The sequence below is a fragment of the Hermetia illucens genome, chromosome 2 (genome assembly GCF_905115235.1).
Source record: "Hermetia illucens chromosome 2, iHerIll2.2.curated.20191125, whole genome shotgun sequence".
Lineage (NCBI taxonomy): Eukaryota > Metazoa > Arthropoda > Insecta > Diptera > Stratiomyidae > Hermetia > Hermetia illucens.
This window is the reverse complement of record NC_051850.1, coordinates 144,918,707-144,939,906: the sequence shown is the minus strand read 5'-3', so window position 1 is coordinate 144,939,906 and position 21,200 is coordinate 144,918,707. Positions and strand designations below refer to the sequence as shown.

General features: G+C 36.0%; 1 protein-coding gene across 2 annotated transcripts in view; it reads right to left on the bottom strand.

Moving 5' to 3' along the window:
* The window catches only part of LOC119647454 (calcium-binding mitochondrial carrier protein SCaMC-2), a 74,926-nt gene that overhangs the window by 31,197 nt on the left and 22,529 nt on the right, over positions 1–21,200 (bottom strand). The window contains exons 2-5 of one of the 2 annotated variants that reach the window (XM_038048383.1): positions 14,422–14,548; positions 14,275–14,362; positions 14,101–14,212; positions 13,924–13,941 (exon numbers count right to left, since the gene is read on the bottom strand). In XM_038048383.1, coding sequence (XP_037904311.1) covers positions 13,924–13,941; positions 14,101–14,212; positions 14,275–14,362; positions 14,422–14,548 — 345 coding nt within the window. The remainder of the gene's footprint in view (positions 1–13,923; positions 13,942–14,100; positions 14,213–14,274; positions 14,363–14,421; positions 14,549–21,200) is intronic. The other variant, XM_038048386.1, reaches the window with a different exon arrangement.

Here is a 21,200-nt window from a genome sequence, read left to right as displayed (position 1 = left end):
AAGTGATAATGCAGAAAACTTCCATAACAGAAATTATGGGAAAGTTTTCCAATAAAATCTTGGAATATGTATATACATATTTATTATATTTACAATCAAATCAAGACTTTGGACACTGTACATTCGCACAATTCCGAATTTCAAGCTTTTCACACTTAGTACGAGTACAATGAACGAGACGATAAATGGTTGTGAATGGACCATAATCAGTCCTATGAGGTTTGGAAAACGGAAAGTTGTACGACGTACGGTATGAGTATGATTTCATATGTTTAGGGACTGTCGTTTGAAGGCTTAAAGGCGTTTCCTTCGGCCTAAACTTAAACTGAGAGTCGGAATTCCATACTTTGTATATATTGTAGGTACTTTTTGGAATAAAATTTCAGGTAAACTCGTAGAGTTATTAATAAGTTTATAAGCTGGTTATATGGCAACTCAGTGCTGCAAAGGAGGATCTTAATTTAATATTCAAAGAAACAGTTTGAGATTGAGAAAAAAAAACATTGATAAGAAAAGTTTGGACTCTAGGCTGGCATCAGTGTGATGAGCAATGATAAACTTCTAGTTATTTATTGCATTAAACAAAAAATTTTATTTATTTGTTGGAATCAACAAAGCATAGCAAAAACTTATTCTCGAATAAATAAAGTATATGATGCAAGTATCATAAATTTTTAGGTGTAAATAGGAAGAACAGTTCGAAAATTAACAATAAACATATTGTCATTGGTCAGCCAATAAAGGCTGCAACTCCTTTGCTTCAAAGGAAAATTTATCAAGAAGAGCAGCATATATTATATTGACATCAAACTTTTAGTAGGAAAAAATCATGTTAGAATGACCCGAAACGCTGGCAATTACTTTATATAAGTCGGAGTTTTCATAAATAGCATGGGACTCTTAGGATAGTTTCACATCAGAGTGAAATTATGCGGTGTTTTCAACGATTAATTAATTGAAATAATAAAACTTGTTGTTTCTTTTTCGTTGGTGTTGGTTTGTATTCTTGCAAATACCGATATTTCGGGAACCACTTGTTCCCTTCATCAGTGCAAACAAGTTTCTCTTCTTGCACTGATGAAGGGAACAAGTGGTTCCCGAAATATCGGTATTTGCAAGAATACAAACCAACACCAACGAAAAAGAAACAACAAGTTTTATTATTTCAATTAGTTTCACATGTTTATGTTTCCATTCGGTTCGGTTCGTTTTCGCCCACAACGTGCTAAATGTCCTCTGGCACATTTGATGTACTTAGATGACATCAAGTTGTATACTGGTACTGACGACCAGCCTAGAAGTTTGTTGCGAATAGTAGACATGTTCAGCCGTGCAATTCGGATGGAATTTGGATTAGACAAGTGTCGAAACCAAACCATCCGCAAAGGTCATCACGAGCCGCATGCCGGACGCAGCTTTGCTCCAAGCTATGATTGAGATAGACTTTGACAAGTACCTAGGAATACTGCAAGGAACCCATCTGAAGGATGCTCTGCTGTCCGGATTCCTGCGACGTGTAAAGCTGGTGCTGAAATCGTATCTCTCGGGGAAGAATAAAATAACCGCGTTGAATACATTCGCTATCCCTTCACTGCATTCGAAATATTGCCATGGACGAAAACCGATCTGGAAAACGTCCAGTGCCGGATACGGACAATTATGTCCAAATTCCCAATGCATCAATGCACCGTGGAGCGGATGAACCTGCTTCGTGACATCGGAGGTACAGGCGTGGTTGACATAACGGCACAACATCATCGCCAAGTCGACTCGCTACGCGCTTATTTCTACAGAAAAGAGCAGGCAGGTTCCTTGCATGCGGCTGTCGGTAAGGCAGACTGTGGACTGACTCCACTTGAAGGATCGATCTTTCAATCCCCTGAGTGGAGTGAAGTCGTACCAAGAGCGGCTCGATGAATGAAATTCGAATGCAATGCACAGTCAACACGTGAATTGTCTTTGGCAGCCATTTGTTAATTTGCATTTGTCGCAGATGGCTGTGTGCTGAAGAGTTCTTTGCTGAGACGGAGGGATTCATGTATGCCATTCAAGGCGGCGTGGCTCATAATGAAAGAGCGGGTGGAGAACGACCAGTATAGAATGTGTAGTTCGGCATTAGAGACATTGGACCATATCATTTCTGATTGCACTGTTATAGCACCGGTGGAATACACGAAAAGGCATAATACTGTATGTAATCATCTAACAAAAGCTTGCATACAAGGGTGAGCTGACCACGTGAACATATCCGATTTACCGATATGAGACAATCAATACTTGATAGTTTCGTTTATAGCATGCACTGGGACCAGCATATGCTAACTGATTGCCACATTCCACACAACAAGCCTGACGTACTGTTGACCTTCTATAACTTTGTTAATAATAGTCGGATCGGTTTCAAACGTTTCAGGATTGTGTCCTATATTATCGCCTATACGGATGAACGGTAAATCCCAAAAACATAGTTATATACTATTATTAGTTTCATTTGTACAGATGTCGAAATAGGATGTATTTTGAATTCATATAGTTCCTTCACTGTGATTTTTTTAGATTTTTCGGCTGGGTAGATTCTGTGAACGAGATCTGTTTCACTTTTTGGGGCATCTATTTTGAGCCTTATTGCCCCTATGTTTCACCCAATATCAGAAATAGGATCAGTCTCGGAAAGTACTAATCGAGCCTTTCATTTGATACCCCGCATGACTACATTTGGCGTTAAAAAAATGCACACTTCCCATTCGCATATATAGGAGGCCCCCTTCAAACTCAACGAAAAATATGCGACTCGGTGCATGTAAAGGGACACGCAGACCACATCTTCTCACCAAATTTCGTGGCAGTCCGTTCAGCCGTTTCCGAGTAAATTGGGTGTAACAGACGACAGACGGAGAGACAGACATTGAATTAATAAGGTTTTGTTTCACACAAACCAACCAACAAAGCAATCGGAGCCCGGATGAATAGACCGCGCACCATGTGGAACATAAGAGAGTTGGGCAGAAACCCCAACGATAGCGCAGGATAGGTCCTGATAGAAAGGATTTATTAAATCAATTTTACGTAAGTAACAATCAGACGCTAATGCTTATTACACAATTCGATTTGGATTATTGTGTCGTGGATGTAATGTTAAATGTGCGCCATAACTAAATTTCAATGAACGTAAGTGTAAGTTCACTTTCATTCAAATTGTGCAAGAGAATTAAAGTGATTTACAATATAATAAGACTTACAAAAGCCAATTACCTAAATGCAAACATCGATGTACGTACATTTCCTTTTTCATTGTTTAAATCAAGTTCTTCGGAAGTAATTAACGTCAGTAAGATACATATTTTGTTAGCAAATAGACGAGTTCATTCACTATATCACCATTCTTAATATTTTCAAAGTAAGGCCATTTCTATATTCAAGAGTAAAGTCTACAAATCTTCTGATGTTGACAAAAGAAAATTTTAAAATTAGATATTTGTATATTGAAGGCTAAATGGTATCTACTATTCGCAATTTTACGAAAAATCTTCATGCGTATACGTAGCTAACAGACATTGTCGTCGTATATATTTCAAAAATCAACAATGAACCCAACTCTCTTATTCTTCATACAAACGTCATGACTTCCACAAGGTTATAAAAATAAAGATGTCTGAAGCATGTGATAAAATGGCATTTAGCCAAATTGTCCATTCCCACGCAAAATTATACAAAAAGTGGAAAAAACCGGATTTCTTCTACAAGTAATATTATTTGGTTAATTTTAGGTGTTTGAAAATTGGTGATTTTATGTGCTAGAAAATTGGTGGTATGTCAATATCAGAAAAGCCAGCAATTAGGACATTAGAAATAGAACCAACTTCGAAAACATCCATATAATAATAAATCGAGATGAATCTAACCATTAATATTATCTCCCTCCTTAAATGACCATGACCATAAAATTAAATTTGGAGCAAACAACATATTAAAGACCCCAATGAAATACACACCCCAAATTTGCATACGTATGTTGTCTGTTGTCGAGGATCATTAGCGTATGACCACAACATTTTAAAATTGACGCAATCACATCTCAAATTGCAGCACAACAAAGCAGTTGTCGCTTTCCACTTACTATTCAGATAATTGTGGGCTCGTTTCCAATCTCGTTCTCCGATTGGTCGGTTGTTCGACTTTGCCCCTTTTCCATTTGACAGGCTGCAGCAAGCTTCAATGTATGCCTCGTTGCTGGGATTAAGTTCAGGGCAAAGATTGAAAGCAGTTTTTCACTCAGCAACTAAGGGGATATTGTGAATCGAGACAATAATTCTGATTTGTTGAAATAATCTCAGTGATAACCCCACTAAGATATTTTGATAACTTCTTCTAGCAACAAGATTTGCAACTTCTTTTTATAAAACCTTCGTTCCACAACAGGCAAATGGAACAAATATTATTGCCTTATTACGCGTTTGAATGTAATCAACGGAAATGTCTAAATGAATTTGAAGTTATATCAAAGGAATGCCGTCGATACCCACAAACAAACCTTGAACTTTTACTAGAAAAATTACTAAAATTACATTTACTAGAAAAATCGCCATCAAGCCGAATTTAGAATCTACCTTTTAAATTTGCGAAAAGAATGTCCGCTCACCCCCTTAGCATTTCTAATCTTATCAACGCTTGCTATAGCAGAACGTTCCTACAGACGTTCAAATGTTACAGAAATTATGAACGTGTGACTTAATTCATTTTTTGGTACCCAATCAGTGGGTCGTACATTCCCATCATTAGTTTCTTTTTACTGATACGGCAATATCATTCAAGAATAGAGGTCACATATAGCATCACTAAAGTTTTTTTCCGCTGGTTACTACACCAACGGAATTGATGATATCTAACACAAAAACAACATTTAATTTCAGGAAGTGGGAAGAGGCGTGTGTCCAACATTAACAACAAGAAGACGATTATTTAATGCTGATGAGATTAATGGCAACAGAGATCATGTGATGCTACAAATTGTTGTCACATGAAATTTATTTCAAACAGATCAGATCAGTTTTAGGGGGTGTGGATAAAGTGTTTTACAACTTTTGCACTGCATTTTGGAGAGAGTCAAAGAACGATTCAATGATGAAGTACTTACAGTGCCCAATTGAAATATATGGGAATAAATCAGCTGAAAGTGCTCATTAATGAGAAACAAACAAACCAATAAACCTCAGCAACAGGAAATTTGAAGAGAACTTCGGGAGTTAGCTATTATTAACAAGAAACACAAAAGAAATGAAAGTCCACCGAAGTTTCTAACTAGTACAGAAAGATAATAGGCAATTTCGCCATTCTTAGCCATCACCGGGTTCTACAATACACTATTGGTGCCGCACGAATCGACACAAAAGAACCTTTTGGGCCGAAATGATGCCGCCGAGTTTTTGTTGAAATGTAACAAAAATGATCCGTTTTTTAAGTGAATGTCAGCTGCCAATGAACGAGTCGGAATACCGGAACCTGGCGCTTCAGGTATAGAGGTTTTGTGTTCATCTTATGCGAGAAAGGACATATTACACACGTAGATATTATGCTCACCCTAAACAAACAAAGATTGTATATCTATCTGAATAGGCACTACCTCCAAGTTTCATTTACATATACATACCATATATTATAAAGACATACATATATCTGTCTGGAGTAATTTATAGATATATAAATGATTAAACTAAAAGGAAATGTTTCCCTGCGACCTCCCATTCACATAAGCTCATTTTGTTGTGGTTTCAACGAATTGATATGTTATGATGACGTCATACACGTTTTAAAATGGATTGGATTTTCTTCAAACTTCCCAAAGTTACCTCTTATTGCAAGTGCCAGTTTTTTAGTTATAGCATGAACTTAAGGGGAGTTTCCGGCTAAATTTCAAAAATATGCTAATATACTATTATTAACTTTATTTATGCAGATATCGGAAAGGAATATATTTTGAGGCCTAGATTAGATACACCACTGTGATTTTTATCGGATTTTTCGGTTGGATAGGTTCTGAGAACGTGACCTGTTACATTTTTTGGGTGTCATATTTTGAGCCGTCACTATCATACGCTTCACCTGATATCATTCATTCATTTGATACCCCAGATGGCCATAAAAGTGAATTGATGTAAACAGACGCCAGAGTAATACTAATGATGGCGCTAAAACATTAACATCTCAGTTGAGATGGCACCAACTTGAAACAAAAATAGAAAATAACCAATTCTGCCATGCGCGATGCTTCTAAACTAAAAATTCCCGGTACTTTTTGATCATAAGGTAATTACATGCGTCATCTTTTATGACATACAGATAGCATTTTTCGGGTAACTTTTTTATTTTTTAGGCTCAAGGAATTCAATTCACTTGAAGTTTTATTCGCTCCGCGAACACCACCTGGATACCAATCATGTTGACAATTGGAGATCACGGACCGTTGACCAAAAAAGTAGGGAAAAGTTTCTCTCCAATTCGTCCTGCCCACCATCAAGTGGGGATGGATACAACTTCAATACTCAATCCATCTCCATCGTCTCTGAAGATCTTCTTAACTTTAACTGAAGACTACCAACAGTTCCTCGCTCCTCTTATGAGTTGTACGATAAATATTGTGTAAATCAAAAGGTAAGACGTATCACTATGTAAAGCAACTTGGTACCAATGGAAGTGAATTGCAATTTATATACAGTGGCGATAAAAAAAATAGCAGTGTGACATCACACATTACATTCCTCTTAGTATAATTTCTTAAATTTAAATTTTTAGGGATTTTGACTGTTGCTAAATGTTACTTAAAACTCACTATAACGGAACTTTTGCCAAAATTAATTTCTATTAAGAAATGATAATTCAGCGCGGTAAAATAATACCAGTCGCGAGTTTTTTCGCATCTTTTTATTTTTGTTTTTCCTTTTAAAAGACCGACTTTTCAACTACATTTTTTTATAATAGAGGAAATAAAATCTATTTTTTTATTTGAAAAAGTGAGACGTGTGCCGTATTATATTCCCGAGAAGCGAAATTTGATAAGGAAGTAACAAGGAAGATACAACATCAAAAATATTCCTGTTCAGCTAAAATGATTGCAAATACAATCAAATATTGAAAACAATTGAAACATGCTTCAAAAACGAGGTCTATTGCTTTCGGATGTAAATGGTTTCGTCAAGTTTTCGAAGAAGAGTCATGAGTTAAAACAGTTCAAAACCCATTGAGTGATCATAATTTGAACAACCGAACTCCAAGAAACGAGCTACTTTTGAAAGCAACACATATTGCAAAAAGAATTCGTTTTACAAAACAATATGCGGAGTGGTCCATTCAGAAATGGATAAAGAGTTTATGAACAGACGAAAGTAAAATCGTTATTTCTCATGCCGAATCAGCAAGGCAGTATGTTTGAGGTCCGCCGAATTATGAATACGATTCTTGCTTGACAACGAAAACGATTAAACACTCAGGACGAGCCCATATCTAAAATCATGATATGGGCCTGCTTTTCCTACTATGGTGTTGGTCCCATATACTGATTTAAGAGCGCCATCAATATATATACAGATATTTTACAGGGAGATATCCTCCGGTATGTTAACCAAGAAATGCATCTTAAATGGGTCCTCCAGCAGGACAATAACGCAAAACATACGAGCAGAAAATCTAAAAAATGATTTTTGAATAATGAAAGCACCATAATGGAATGGCTTACTAAATCGCCTGACCGCAATCCGATGGAAAATTTTTAGGTGGACGTCAAAAACTGAAAAATAACAACAACCGTTGAACTGGGATACTGAAAGGCAATGAAAGGAGTCAAAAGCTTTTGGAGGCTCATTTCTTGCCCTTTCACAGTTCATGAAGTCGGCACTGCTATTTTTTTACCGCCGCTATATATGGTTGCCATAAATCACGGGAAATCATAAGCAGGGGTTTCAGCACTCCTTACGACTTTCCGAGAAGCTTGTACTCCTCCCCCATCGTTCTACGCCGCGAAACTCTAGAGCCTTATTTGCCCTTTCTTAATATGCGACCTGTCCACAGCCACTTCCACTAGTTACTGTCTCAATAAAAATTGCCCTGATGATATGATGCAGACATGAGTTCATAAAAGCTTGACAATTTCGAGAAACAGTAGTGATCACCTATCACATTCCAATCGCATATGGCAACGTGGAGAAAACAAGACAACAGAAGCGGATTTAGTCGCCAAGTAACATCAAGCTCGGTGCCGCGTCGCGGCAAAAAAAACTCTTCCTAGATTTACAAACTATTCTATGTTTTCGATGTGTCCATTGATACAAATGGAAGATAACCTATCAGACTGAGAACCTTGGGTTTGTTGATATTTACTTTCACTCCAACTCCGTTTTTTTCTTCGACAAATACATTGATCCCCTACAAATCCTTCAGTCAAGGCATCATGAAAAACGCACCGATAGCGAGATGAAAAAGTATCGATGTCAAAATGCAACCGGACAGACTCCACTGTGGATTTCGAATTCCTCTAGGATTTTACCCCGATGTCAACTGTCTACTTATGATACGGCACGTATTTACGTTTCAAGACGTTTGAAGACTAATGTGCACTTCTTATGTTTAAATCAAATATATGTGTAAAGTACACAAAATCTATAAGCTTCTTGACAAAGTCCTACAATTCTTTCTAAAACTACAAAATAATAAAATATTCCTAGCATGAATGATTCTACAATTTCTTCATGACTGATGGGAAAGGAACGGCTACGCAGCATTCATACTTCCAAAAAAGTATTCACATTAGCAAAATAATGACCACCGCGTCTACTATACCATGAAAAGCAATTTTAATTTCAATAATCTCATTATCTTTATCGAATCGATAATTAACGACAGAGCCGAGTAATATTTATTCTATATGATTAACGTAAGACTGATCTAACCTAAGCCTACTTTCTCCTCTATTAAAAACCTCGGCGAAAGAGAATCCCCTGTTTCTACGTACCAGTTAGGCAGTCTTATGAAATCAGCTACGTGAAAGTGGATATTTTCTACGTTTATTGAAGTGAGGGCAAATTGATTAAAACATAAAAAACAGTGCTCTATTATATGTAGATTCAATTCATCAATTGGAAAATAACAAGCATTATCTCTTCAAATAAAAATTACCTATAATTTTAGGTATCATCGCAATTTCATAAATTGAGGTGCAATTTAGCCCTGAAACCATATATTGATAGGGTGATACATGTTTTAACAATCTCGTACTAAGTTTTTCCCCCTTAAATTAATTTATTGCCTCCATTCAATTCAGACTTGACAAGAGAATTTTACAACCCTGTCTAAGAATTAAATTATAATTTCATTCAATTTACAGTAAAACGATGATCATGATAAATTGCAATATAATTCTCCTCGACGTTACTTATTTATTTGAAAAGTGGTTTTGAGAGTTAGATACGAAATATGATGATTAATCATAATGGGTCTTTTAAAAAGTGATATTTCACATTAAGTGCGAGGCTGTAACTGTATTGCGCATTACTTGTGGAAAATTAGAAAATGAATTTATATTTTGATTTTTGCTCGAGCTTGTGGCAGGCTCATACCCCCATTTTTTCACTAGTTCATAAACTGCGGGTACGAAAGGACAACAAAAGTCTATATTCTTACAATTGTCAAACGATTAGAATTAGAACAAAATTATGCTTTTAAATTAAATTAACTTAATTCTATTTTTTCTTTTATGAATTCGAGTTAAACAAAAATCTAATTGCAATAAACGATAAATGAACTGACCCAATTTAGAATCCAGTATAACTGAATTAAAGCAATAACTAGCAAGTTTTCCAATGGAAATCATAAGAGCTTCATTGGGCGAAATAGATGCCGCGAATAACAACTACCACTGCCACGAAATTCTCTTCCCAGTCAGCAAATGCCATTCGGGTAGGGTGGTGTGCTTGTGCAATTAATGTTTGAACTCCAGTTTTGACTATTTCGATGTGAGGGAAAGATACAATTGGCAAATAAAGTATGTTCGTCTATAACTAACTCAACCGCTCTATGATCACGAGGCTTTATTCGAAGATAATTGATTGTTTTTGGAATATTCAGATTTTAATTTTTTTACAAATACCTCAGCTATAAACGGATATATGAAGCATTTTATGGAACCCAAAATGTCTATTTTTTTCTAACTATCAATTATTCAATTGAAAAACTAAGCAAGCCGGAAAACCAGACAATTCGCTCTGAAACTTTTTCTCAAAAATTTAACTGATCAATATAATGAAGATTGGCAAGAAAACCGCATATGATCACATATGCTAATATTACTGCAGTAATAGCGACTGTCACATACTGTTCTGTGGGCAAAAAACGTGAACAGGGTGATCATGGAAATTATAATAGAATGAATGAGGACATGGTAGAAAAATCTGTGTGATCCTCTTTGATGCAATCCTATCCGAATTAAACAAACTTAAGAAGGAATTTGGACCGATCGAAGAAGGCAGCTGAATAGTTAGCCACTTTCAAGATTGTACTTCACTGGTTAACTCAAGTATCCCATTTCAGAAAACCAGAAAAATAAATACTTGCTTTACTGTTATAATATCGTTTGTCTTCTAAACCACCTAGGTGGTACGACTTACAGTCTAACATATTTCATGCTAGTTCTAAACGAGGCCTAAAAAGTGGAGTGTAGAGTGGAGAGGTAACTATTTGAAGATTGAAGTGGTAAAAATTATTATCTTCGGCATTGTGAGTTATCAGAAGCATAAATGGATCAGGGTAAACCTACAAAGGTAGAGCTCTGGAAGTAGAGATGAATGTATATACAAAGGATTGCTTCCGAACCTCTTCACATTGAATAGGCTCAATGAAGCAGTTTGCGAAGGGTTTGAATAAAAATTGAGTGATTTAAACTTATTGTTACCGTTTTCTCTGCCTTTTCTGAGAAGAAGATAAATTTCAATGCAGAAATATACTGGCTGATTTTTGTGATAAAAAGCTATGAACTTCTAGTTTAAAAGACGATGTCGACCTTACAGCTTTCGATATAACATGGGTATTAGAATTCTGTTCTGGATAGGTTACGAATGCAACAAAAATGTTGTTATTTATTAAATAAAAAGTGTATTTTTTTCCAAATATCTTGGGTGGTATGGCTTCAACGTTCGCTTCAAGTGCAACAGGAGTCTTGGATTAGATGATAGAAACCTGTGATTTAACATGGCCCCACAGAAAATGACCCAATGGTGTTGAATCACATAATCTTTGCGCCCGATGACACACTGAACTTTTTACGCAATAAATCCATTGTTAGGATCGGAAGAAAAAGTCGGTTGACATCGAACGCAGTTACCGCTCGTACTTCTTCATTTTTGAAAAAGTATGCCACCATAAAACAAACTGTACCAAGTAGTGAATTTCCCCGGGTGTAATGAAGAATCACTTACGAGTTTCACAGACACCAATAACGACAATTTTACTTATTAACAAAACCGTTCAGCCATAAATATGTTTCACCAGAGAAGATGGTTTTTCGATGAAAATTTCAATCAATTTCCAGCATCCCTAGAACCCAATCTACCAGCTCATGTAGTAAAAGATGATGATTTGGCTTCAGTTCTTGTGCCAATACCACTTCACATGGACGGAATCCAAGATTCAAGCGCAAACTACGCCAAGTAGTCATCGTACATAGACAGGCCTAACTCTTGTGACTGGCGCAGAATCGACACATTATCACATCATCAGCTACACTCGTCTGAACAGTTCCGATAATATCGGAACTATGCGTACTACAATGCCATTTTGGTGACTTTCGTTGTTTCATTTAAAGAAACTTTCCAACTTATCGGTCATACGATGTACGGGAAGCTTGGATGGAGCCGAATGTTGTCCATATTTTGCACGAAATTTTCTTTGAGTATCAACAGAACATCTCGAATTTTGGTAAATCAGATAACCATTTTCCAAACCAATACAGTTCTTCAGACTATTGAATTTCTCGTTTTAAGTACTGAGTAGTACGTGGCACAATATTTTCGAGATGTCACATTACACATCGTACATAGCGTTCACTAGTTCCACCTCAACCTAGACAAAAATTTTGATTTGGTCATCATGGCATATAATAAACTAAACAAAGATACTTTGTCTGAATCTCCCAAAATGTGTTTAAGTATTTCAAATGTGATTACGTATTTCAAGATGAACAAACAACAGAAGTATCTTCTGGAAAAAAATCGTTTCCTGCAAAGGTGGGACCATTTTAAAGTTTTATTCTTTCTCAACGATATAGAAATATATAATATGTAAAGCGATTTAGAAAAATTTCAAATGAGCCACGATAAAAATCAAAGTTGAGCAAAATCTAGTCCCATTTACAATAACAAATCTACATCTACAATTCTAACATGAAAATTTCGAAGTGGTTCCGTTTTGTAATCCAGCACTACACGCGATGAAACTTTCCTAGTTGTTGCTGTAAATGAAACTACATTTTACCCAACTCTAATGCAATTCTTATAATACTTTTGTATACGATATTTCAGAACAAAGATCAGACTAGTTCAACACACGCTTCTATTGTCTGCTTAGCAGCGTCAAAAACGAACACAACACCTTTTGTTCTCTTTCACCTTTCAAAAAAAGGAGACAAGAAATGAAGAAAAATAACAATCCAGCCTTACTCCCAACAATGTACGAGATAATTATAAGTATTGAAGTAGCCCAACTATGTATTTCCTAGGCTTGTTTCAAATCCATTTGGCTTTGGGGGTAACTCTTTATATTAATAATATTTTTTTTTAAATTCATCCTGATAAATTTTTATAAGACAGCTCATTCCAACGTACATATTTGTATCTATTCAGTGCCACAGTGAAAATTTAACGTAAGCAGCGCAGTGCCATTTTGTGATAGGCATACCTATGATCATACACAATAATAAAGTTTCGATTATCTGCAAGTGGTGATTAACTAACTAATAATGTGAATGACATGAAGTTTAACGTGATTTCCAAACATCAACTAGTTTTTTTAGCACCTTAGAAAATGTGGAAATGGAAAAGTTAATGCCATCATTTGCAACTTAAAATACACTGGCTGTGTATATTGATATTCTTGTACCTAAACTGAATCCCTTTCTAGATATGCTCCTCACAAAATATAAATGTGTAAATTTGTTACTGCCTAATTTTCCTAATTTAATCAGTGCAAATAAACCACATTGACATTGATTTTATAAAGGGCAGTGAATTTGAATTTGTGATAAAACCTTTGGCTGAATTACTTTTTAATTTATATTACTTATAATGTTTCGGAAACGCTATAAATTGAATAAATTAAAAATAGTACAGCTGAAAGTTTTTTTCGAATTGAAATTTTAATTAAGTTATTTATAGGACGACCACTACGCTGAGCATAACTTTTATTAATAATAGAATAATGCTATCGAACTCGATAACGTCCATTTGAAATTTTGAAATTAAAATGTCATATTCTGACTGACCGATTGCATATGCTATATTTAAGCTCATTTAACAATGGCTTTAGATTAAATGAAATTTCAAGTACTATCGAAAAACTCCTTTGTTCCTCACTGGGTATGGACAGAAGCAAGTTAAGATAACTAAATCTAATTTGTTTGAAAATCAATATTTCTGCCGATTCAAAACTTCTTACAACGCCGATTTACCAAAATTAGCAGACTTTAACAGATGGTTGTGGTGACTGTGATCTATAATGATTGAAACAATTCTAAATGGAAAATGACAAATTTAGACTAACACCTGTTTAATTTTGAACATTTATTATGTTTTGGCCGATTCGGAATAAACTGTGTATGATCATCAACTTGCAGAACTATACAACATTTTCAACAAGTTAACATGAATTATTTTAATTCCCAAATACCTGCTTGAATTGATTTCCCTTCAATGATATATGTTTAGTTTTTGAACCATTCTATCCTCAGCCTAACTGTCGTCCCCCCATTTTCAATATTCGTTTATTTTTAAGAAAAGAGGTATTCAGATTCTGATCTATACTATCGAATAGTGATACTATTGTAGCATAAAAATATATACTTACAGTAGAATGCCGCCAAAATTTGATTAAATCATGAATATCTGTTGAAGGTGCGAGTAATAGAAAGTCTCGCCATTCATCGAAGCTAATATTAAGGCTACCATCTTGATCCATCCTGAAATATTAAAAGATTCTCGATGTCCTCTAATTATATCAATTATTTTTCAGTGCACAAACCTTTGAAGCAATTTTTTTGCTTCTCCTAGATCCATTTCAATTCCTAAATCTTTAAAAGCCGATATCAGCTCTTCCAAGTCGACTTTTCCTAGAAAATTTAGACAAAAGGATAGGTAATTATGTAAGTAGTAGAGAAATTCATCTTACCATCTCTATTTTTGTCCAGATGAGAAAATTGTAACCGCAAATTTTTTTCATGTTCGCGAACGTAATAGATAAATTCTGCAAGCCCAACATCACCACTTTGTGTTTTATCCGATTGTTGTAAAAATGTCTGAAAAGAAATGTTATCCAATGAATGTCTATTTTGTAGCTAATGGGAATATTTAAACTGCATTATGCTATGTAATTCTTTATTCTATTATTTGACATAATCCAACAAATCCACCCATTTGACTACCCACAGACAGCACTTCGATACACTATAAACCATCATCCACATATAAATAAAAAAAACAATTTTGTCATCTTGTTTCTTTCAAGCTGAATGATCTAAAGTTTGAATATTTTTCTTTCATCGTCAATTTTCACTCATTTAGCATCGAAAATATTGGCAATCAAAAAACGCACATTAGAAAATATAACTGAATATACTGTGAGCTCTTGAGCCAATATCGGATAATAGAGAATACAGGAACATTTGTTGGAAGGCACAACCGTCACTACCACGAAGTTACGGTGTGTTTTTTACCCATTATCTGGTCAAAAAATTCAGCTTTGCAATATATTTGGAGATTGGGCCCAATATCATGAAATCTTACAAGATTCAAAACATAGAACAAAATTGATTATATTTTTGACATAGTGTCTCGGAATTCTGCTGATAAAAATGTCAAACCAATAAACCAATAAAAAAATCAATAAAACTTGTCAACAATGCTTCCAGGAAATCAACCGTCTAAAAACAATAAAATAATTAAACATTTTTTCAGGACAACATCACTGTAAAACCTGAAATTTTCCATCAAAAGTTTCTGGTACAGAAACCGGGTTCATTGACCGGATCTTGTTTCCGGATGAAAGTTGTACAGAGAGTTTAGTTTTATTATTGGAATTTTGATATTTACAGAATAAAACAATACGCAATGTGCTCTTGATTGTCAGCGTTGCCTGAAGCAAGGGATTTCAGCAGTTCATTTGTCAAATAGGATTCTAACTGCTAAATCACATTTTTTGCATCAACAACGCCTCCCGGTACGAAGATAGCTCGATGCAGTATAGAAGGTGTCCACCACGCACTCTTTTGTGGAATAAAAGCACCACATAGCCTGCTTTTAAGGTTTTGTGTGAAACAAAACGCCTAAACTGATGTAAAATTTTGTACTTGTAGGATGAAATTTTCAGGTAAATTTATCACATATGGTAACATACTACTATTAACTTTGTTTGTGCAGATATCGATTGTATTTTGAAGCCTAGATTCCCTATAGGTGGATCACTGTAATTTTTCGGTTGAGCTGGTTCTGAGAACGAGACCTGTTTCACTTCTGGGGCGCACATTTTGAGCCCCCACTCCCCTATGGTTCACCTAATATCAGAAATGTGATCAGTAAAGTACTAACCAAGCTCTTTCATTTAATATCTCACATGACCATATTCTTTGTATATACACCTCCCTTTCGCATGTATGGGGATGCCTTGTGGAGGCGCTGTAGTGTGGAGCCGCTTAGCGGAGATTAGTCCGGGCTCCACAACAAAGTAGCACACTACTCGAAATTCACCCGTCTGAGTGGCTCGTCTACTTGTTGGCCGGCGGAGCAACCTGATAGAAACAGTCTGCCGTCAACAGAAAAAATAAAAAGAATAAACCCCCCCCCCCCCACAGAATGGCGCCACTCGCTGCATGTAAAGAGGCACACAGACCACATGCTCTCACCAAACTTCGTTGCAATCGGTTCAACCGTTTCGGGGTAAATCGGGTGTGAAAGGCAGAAAGACAGACGGACACACGGACAGAAATTGAATCGATTTTAGTAAGATTTTGTTTCACACAAGACCTTAAAAAGGGCTGGGGAGAAGTGGATTCTTCTTGAATGGAATTTTAATATTTCACTCGAATGTCGATTATTTTTATTAATTATGACGTCAGTATCTTATTTGCGTCGCATATGATGCAGTGAATTCGGGCGAAACTGAAATGTTTGAACTGCTGTAATCTTGACACTAATACCTGTATTTTCATGAAATTTGGCAGACGTATGTCCTCTTCGCCGGTGCAAAATTTAGCACTCCTAGGATATACTTAAGGGGAATTTGCCAGTCAATTTCTAAAAGTTGATAATATAATACTAGTAAGTTTACTTGACAAGATATCAGAATAAGACATATTTTAAGACTTAAATTTCATATAACGGCACCACCGTGTTCTTTTTCAGATTTTTTGGTTGGGTAGTTTCGGAAAATGAATCCTATCTCACTTTAAATGTGCACATTTTAACTCCTTACTCGCGCACTTTACAATCCACGTCAAAACTAAAGCTTCGAAAAATACTAATCGATACCTCTCATTTGATATCCAATATGACTATATTCGATGAAAAAATATTTTACATCCCCCCTTTGCATGTATGTATGCGTTGGTTTTCATAGTTCCCATTTGTCCACCAAATTTCGTTCGGATCGATTTCAATAAAGTTTAGTTTTACACAATACCAATACTACCATTTCTGTAAAATACTGGCATACAAAATGATAAGACGTCTCTTGTAAAATAATGAAAAATGTGGATCGGATTTCACAACGTTGTGAAATTATCCGAAACTTTAATATCTCAAATTCCCAATTTCTCCCAAGGCAGAGATGAGCAGTGTCTGATGAGTTTCCTCTGCCCTGAACGAAACCATTAGTCAGTCTTTCATTTGTATACTTGGGTGCTATGCCCAAAACGAACCGACCAAAAAAAGTGAGAATAAGTTGGTCTCCATTTGGTCAGGTCCAACATCAAGTAGATGTGGACTTAGGACCCCTCATATCCCAAACTCAAATTGCAGCTAAGCGACACTGGTGGTATTGGATAATGGAGTATAAATAATCCTACATTTGACCGTTCTAGTGGTTGTTGATGCAAAAAAAAAGAATAAAGCGTGGAAGTGAGTCAAAAAGGCCTACTTTTCGTCTATGAACTTAAACTTGGTCACAATGCAATGGACACAACTAGAAACATTCGCAGGGCGTTCGACACAGTAAGTCAACGCACCACATCGCAGCGGCTCGAAAAACTTCGGTGAGGCCAGACAACCCTGCAAAGCGCAACAGAAAGGATTCCTTTCTACACAGAATAATTATATGTAATGAAGAGTGAATATTATACGACAATCGTCGCAGATGAGCAGAAAATATTCCAAAACCCAGCCTACATCCGAAAAAGACAATGGTGACTTTTTGGTGATCTGTAGCTGGAGTTATGCAAATTTTTTTTCAACAAGATAAATCGATTTAACATGGAAAATTACATATTTAACAATCTAGATTGCTCATACGAAATGAAGTGATACTTCTTTATGACAATGTATAACCTCATAAATTCAGAATAATAGCCGAAAAATTAAGCGGATAGCAGTAAAAGATTCTACCTGGATTTCTGCGACATAACACGGCATACTTAATGACGGACCAGGAAAATTGAAAAGAAACTTCCTTCCTCAGTGTCTGGCCAGAAACCTTTCTGTTTTGGACTAAAACCCCGGCTTTTTTCCAAAAATTTGCATTCTCGTTAGCGTGAATTATATCGATAAGCGCAAACCTCATATCGATCACGAATGTCCTTATTTCGGATGTGATTATAGTGTGTTATAAGAAAGCTCCAACACAACATCTTCGTATCCATTATGGCGAAGCGCTGAATACGTTACTGCCCAATATACCTAGAGTGAGCAAAATTGAAATCCGGACATAAGTGTTCAGAAAGGGGATAAAGTGAGCTGTATGTGTTGTTTTTTATGTAACGACACAATGCAAAGAAAATCCACGAAAAAGAAAATAGAACCCTTGCTGAGGGTGATTAACAAAAGAAGCTCCATTTTCGTAAGTAAAATCAAAATCCGCACAGAGCCAAAAAATCCTAATAATATGCATATGCATATATTATATACGTGACCTTCAAAGTTTTAAATTTGCACAGAAGCGACAAAGTTGTCTATAACTTTTTTAGTAATAGTGGGATCTTGCTTTATATAATGGCCTATGCTGCTGATTCTAGGATGACCTTAAGGACCTCCCTCGCAGACAATTACTAAAAATTATAGTAATATACTATTATGAACTTTATTTGAACAGATATCGGTATGGAGGACATTTCTGAACCTAAGCACCATATAGTGGTAGCCTCCCAATTTTTTTTCAGATTTTTCGGTTGGGTAGTTTCTGCGAATGAGTCCGTGATTACTTTCGAACCCCCGCCTTCCTCATCTTTCCAACAAATGTCAGAACCAAGATCTCAATTGACTATATTTGATGAGAAAAATGTACACCATCCTTTTGCATGCATGGGGACCACCCTTAAATTCGGCGTAGAATGATCAATGTATTCAGCGTTCACAGTTGCCACCTTTTCACCAAATTTGGGGTCAATCGCTATAATCGTTTCCGAGAAAAATGCGTGTGACAGACAGACAATAAACCGATTTTAATAAGGCTTTGTTTTACACGAAACCTTAAAAATGGCTAGTTAACACTCCATATGGGGACTTTCAACATCATATGCATGCTTCATTGGCCAGAGGCATGGATTCAACCGAACTTTGGACATATTCGGCTGGAACGTTTCTCCATTATTCGAGAAGACGTTCCATCAATTATTTTTTCTTCGGTCGAATCCATTCCACTAGCCAGTAAAGGACGCATATGATACAAAGAAGTCTCCATACGGAGTATTAACTAATCGTTTTTTAAGCTTTTTTTTTATATTATTACGAGTGCTTAGCTCTATCTGGATTTCTCTTTTGCCTATCAAAATAGAGCTTCTTTTGATATTCACCCTCAGCAAGGGCTTTATTTTATCCTTTTTCGTTGAACTTCTTTGCATTGTATTCAATAAAATATATGCAACTCCCCTTTCTGAACACTTATGTATTTCGTACGACGGTGTCCGGATTTCAATTTTGTTCACTGCATATGATTGTTATTAATTAGTTTTGCAAAATTTTAGTTGTTCAATAAGTGTACACATTAACACCAATTCCTTTTGTTCCACCCCCGCATTATTGTACGTTGAATACATTTACGGCGATAACAGATTGAAAAAAATTATGAATATCGACAAACTCTCGACTCTGCCAAATTTGAGGAAATCGTACTGTGCGAAGCGCTAAATCCGATCCAAAGTTTAAATTGTACAAATATTAAACCATTAGAACAGTGCTTACACACTTGAAATCAACCCATTTATGGAACAGACTGAAACCAGGACAAACGTACGCAAAATCGATTTTGAACTACAAACCGTACAAACTATGGCTTCAGAAGTTCAATGACTCCAATGTCTAGCCCCCGGCATCCTTTAGCGGGAATAAATACAGCCTTTCCATATAATGACAGATATAGTATATACGTTCCACGTTCCTTCCTCAAAGCAGCATATTTTTTCTCAACACTCTGAAAACTTACGTAATCATCAGAAGCGACTATCTTCGTTTCACCCCAATTAAACATACATCAATTGAGAGGCGAACGACACGAGCTAGCGAATGCTAAAGAGCAGATGAAACTTTTCCACACGTCTAAGCGGGGACCATGAATTGAATGATTCAATCAAATGAATCCTCAACTTATCGCGAAAATTGTGAATTGTGAAAAGCATATTAGGATTTCGCACCAGACAATTTGGCCACCAAAATATCGCATTCAGAGCGAACATGAATTATGGATTTGCCCTAATGTGCCATTGTATTCAAGGGAATATTGCAAGGAGCTGATTATTTAGGGCAATGCAGATAAAATCTAGTATATTCGGATTGGGCCAACTTCCCATTCGCATTTCGATCCAAGTGCACATAACCGGTTTATACAAAAACGAACCATGGACTTGTTCAGGAAGTAGAGGGAATAAATTCTGAACCGCGATTATGTCATCAAACAAAGTGGAAAATATGCAATACGACAGCCACATGACTGACGCTCTATTTTCTAGTCCAAGGTATTGATTGGGATTACAACTTTCTACGTGAAAACTTAACAGCATTAATTAAAATATGCAAGTAACCAAATACTAAATACACGTTTAATGAGATCAAGAAGCACTTCCCGGATTTTTTCAAGGTTTACTTATTATTCATGTATTCATGTGCGTTCTATTTGCAACTTTTTTGAGAGCCAACCGAGATTAAATTGCAAAATGAGATGTGCACTTTATTATCATTTCCCGTGAATGGCTAACAAAACAGAAATAGGGTTACGTTAATCAAGAGAACTCTAGTTGGGATAATGAGCAGGAATAATCCTACGAGGAACAGATGATGGTACCTTATATTCGCAAAGCAGAGTTGGAACAGTATTAGCAGCCTGTATTATTGTAGAACTCCAAAGTTTATATGAAAAGTTTTTATAGTGTCGATTCGGTATCCGATTAGACTTTGTGAATGTTGCAAATGCCTGGATATGTATTCCAAGTCGTGCAGCAGACCAGAACAACGTCTCTTATCAAAGATCCAGCGAAAAAAAATCAGATACCATCGCGGTTTTTTGTCTCCTATTTACTCCTTTGTAGAGTATAGTGCATCCACACATATATTATAGTATGATATTCCATTTTCCATCGGAGTGTGCTTCAACTCTATTATCATCACACTTAATGCTATGCAAAAGATAAGCTAAATAGGACACGCGCATAGCCAAACATGACACAATCAGTGTCGGAGACGAGAAGAGAGTAAAACTCCATTTAAGAGGTTTTCTTCTGTGACGGTTTCCAGAAATCATTTTCCTTCTTT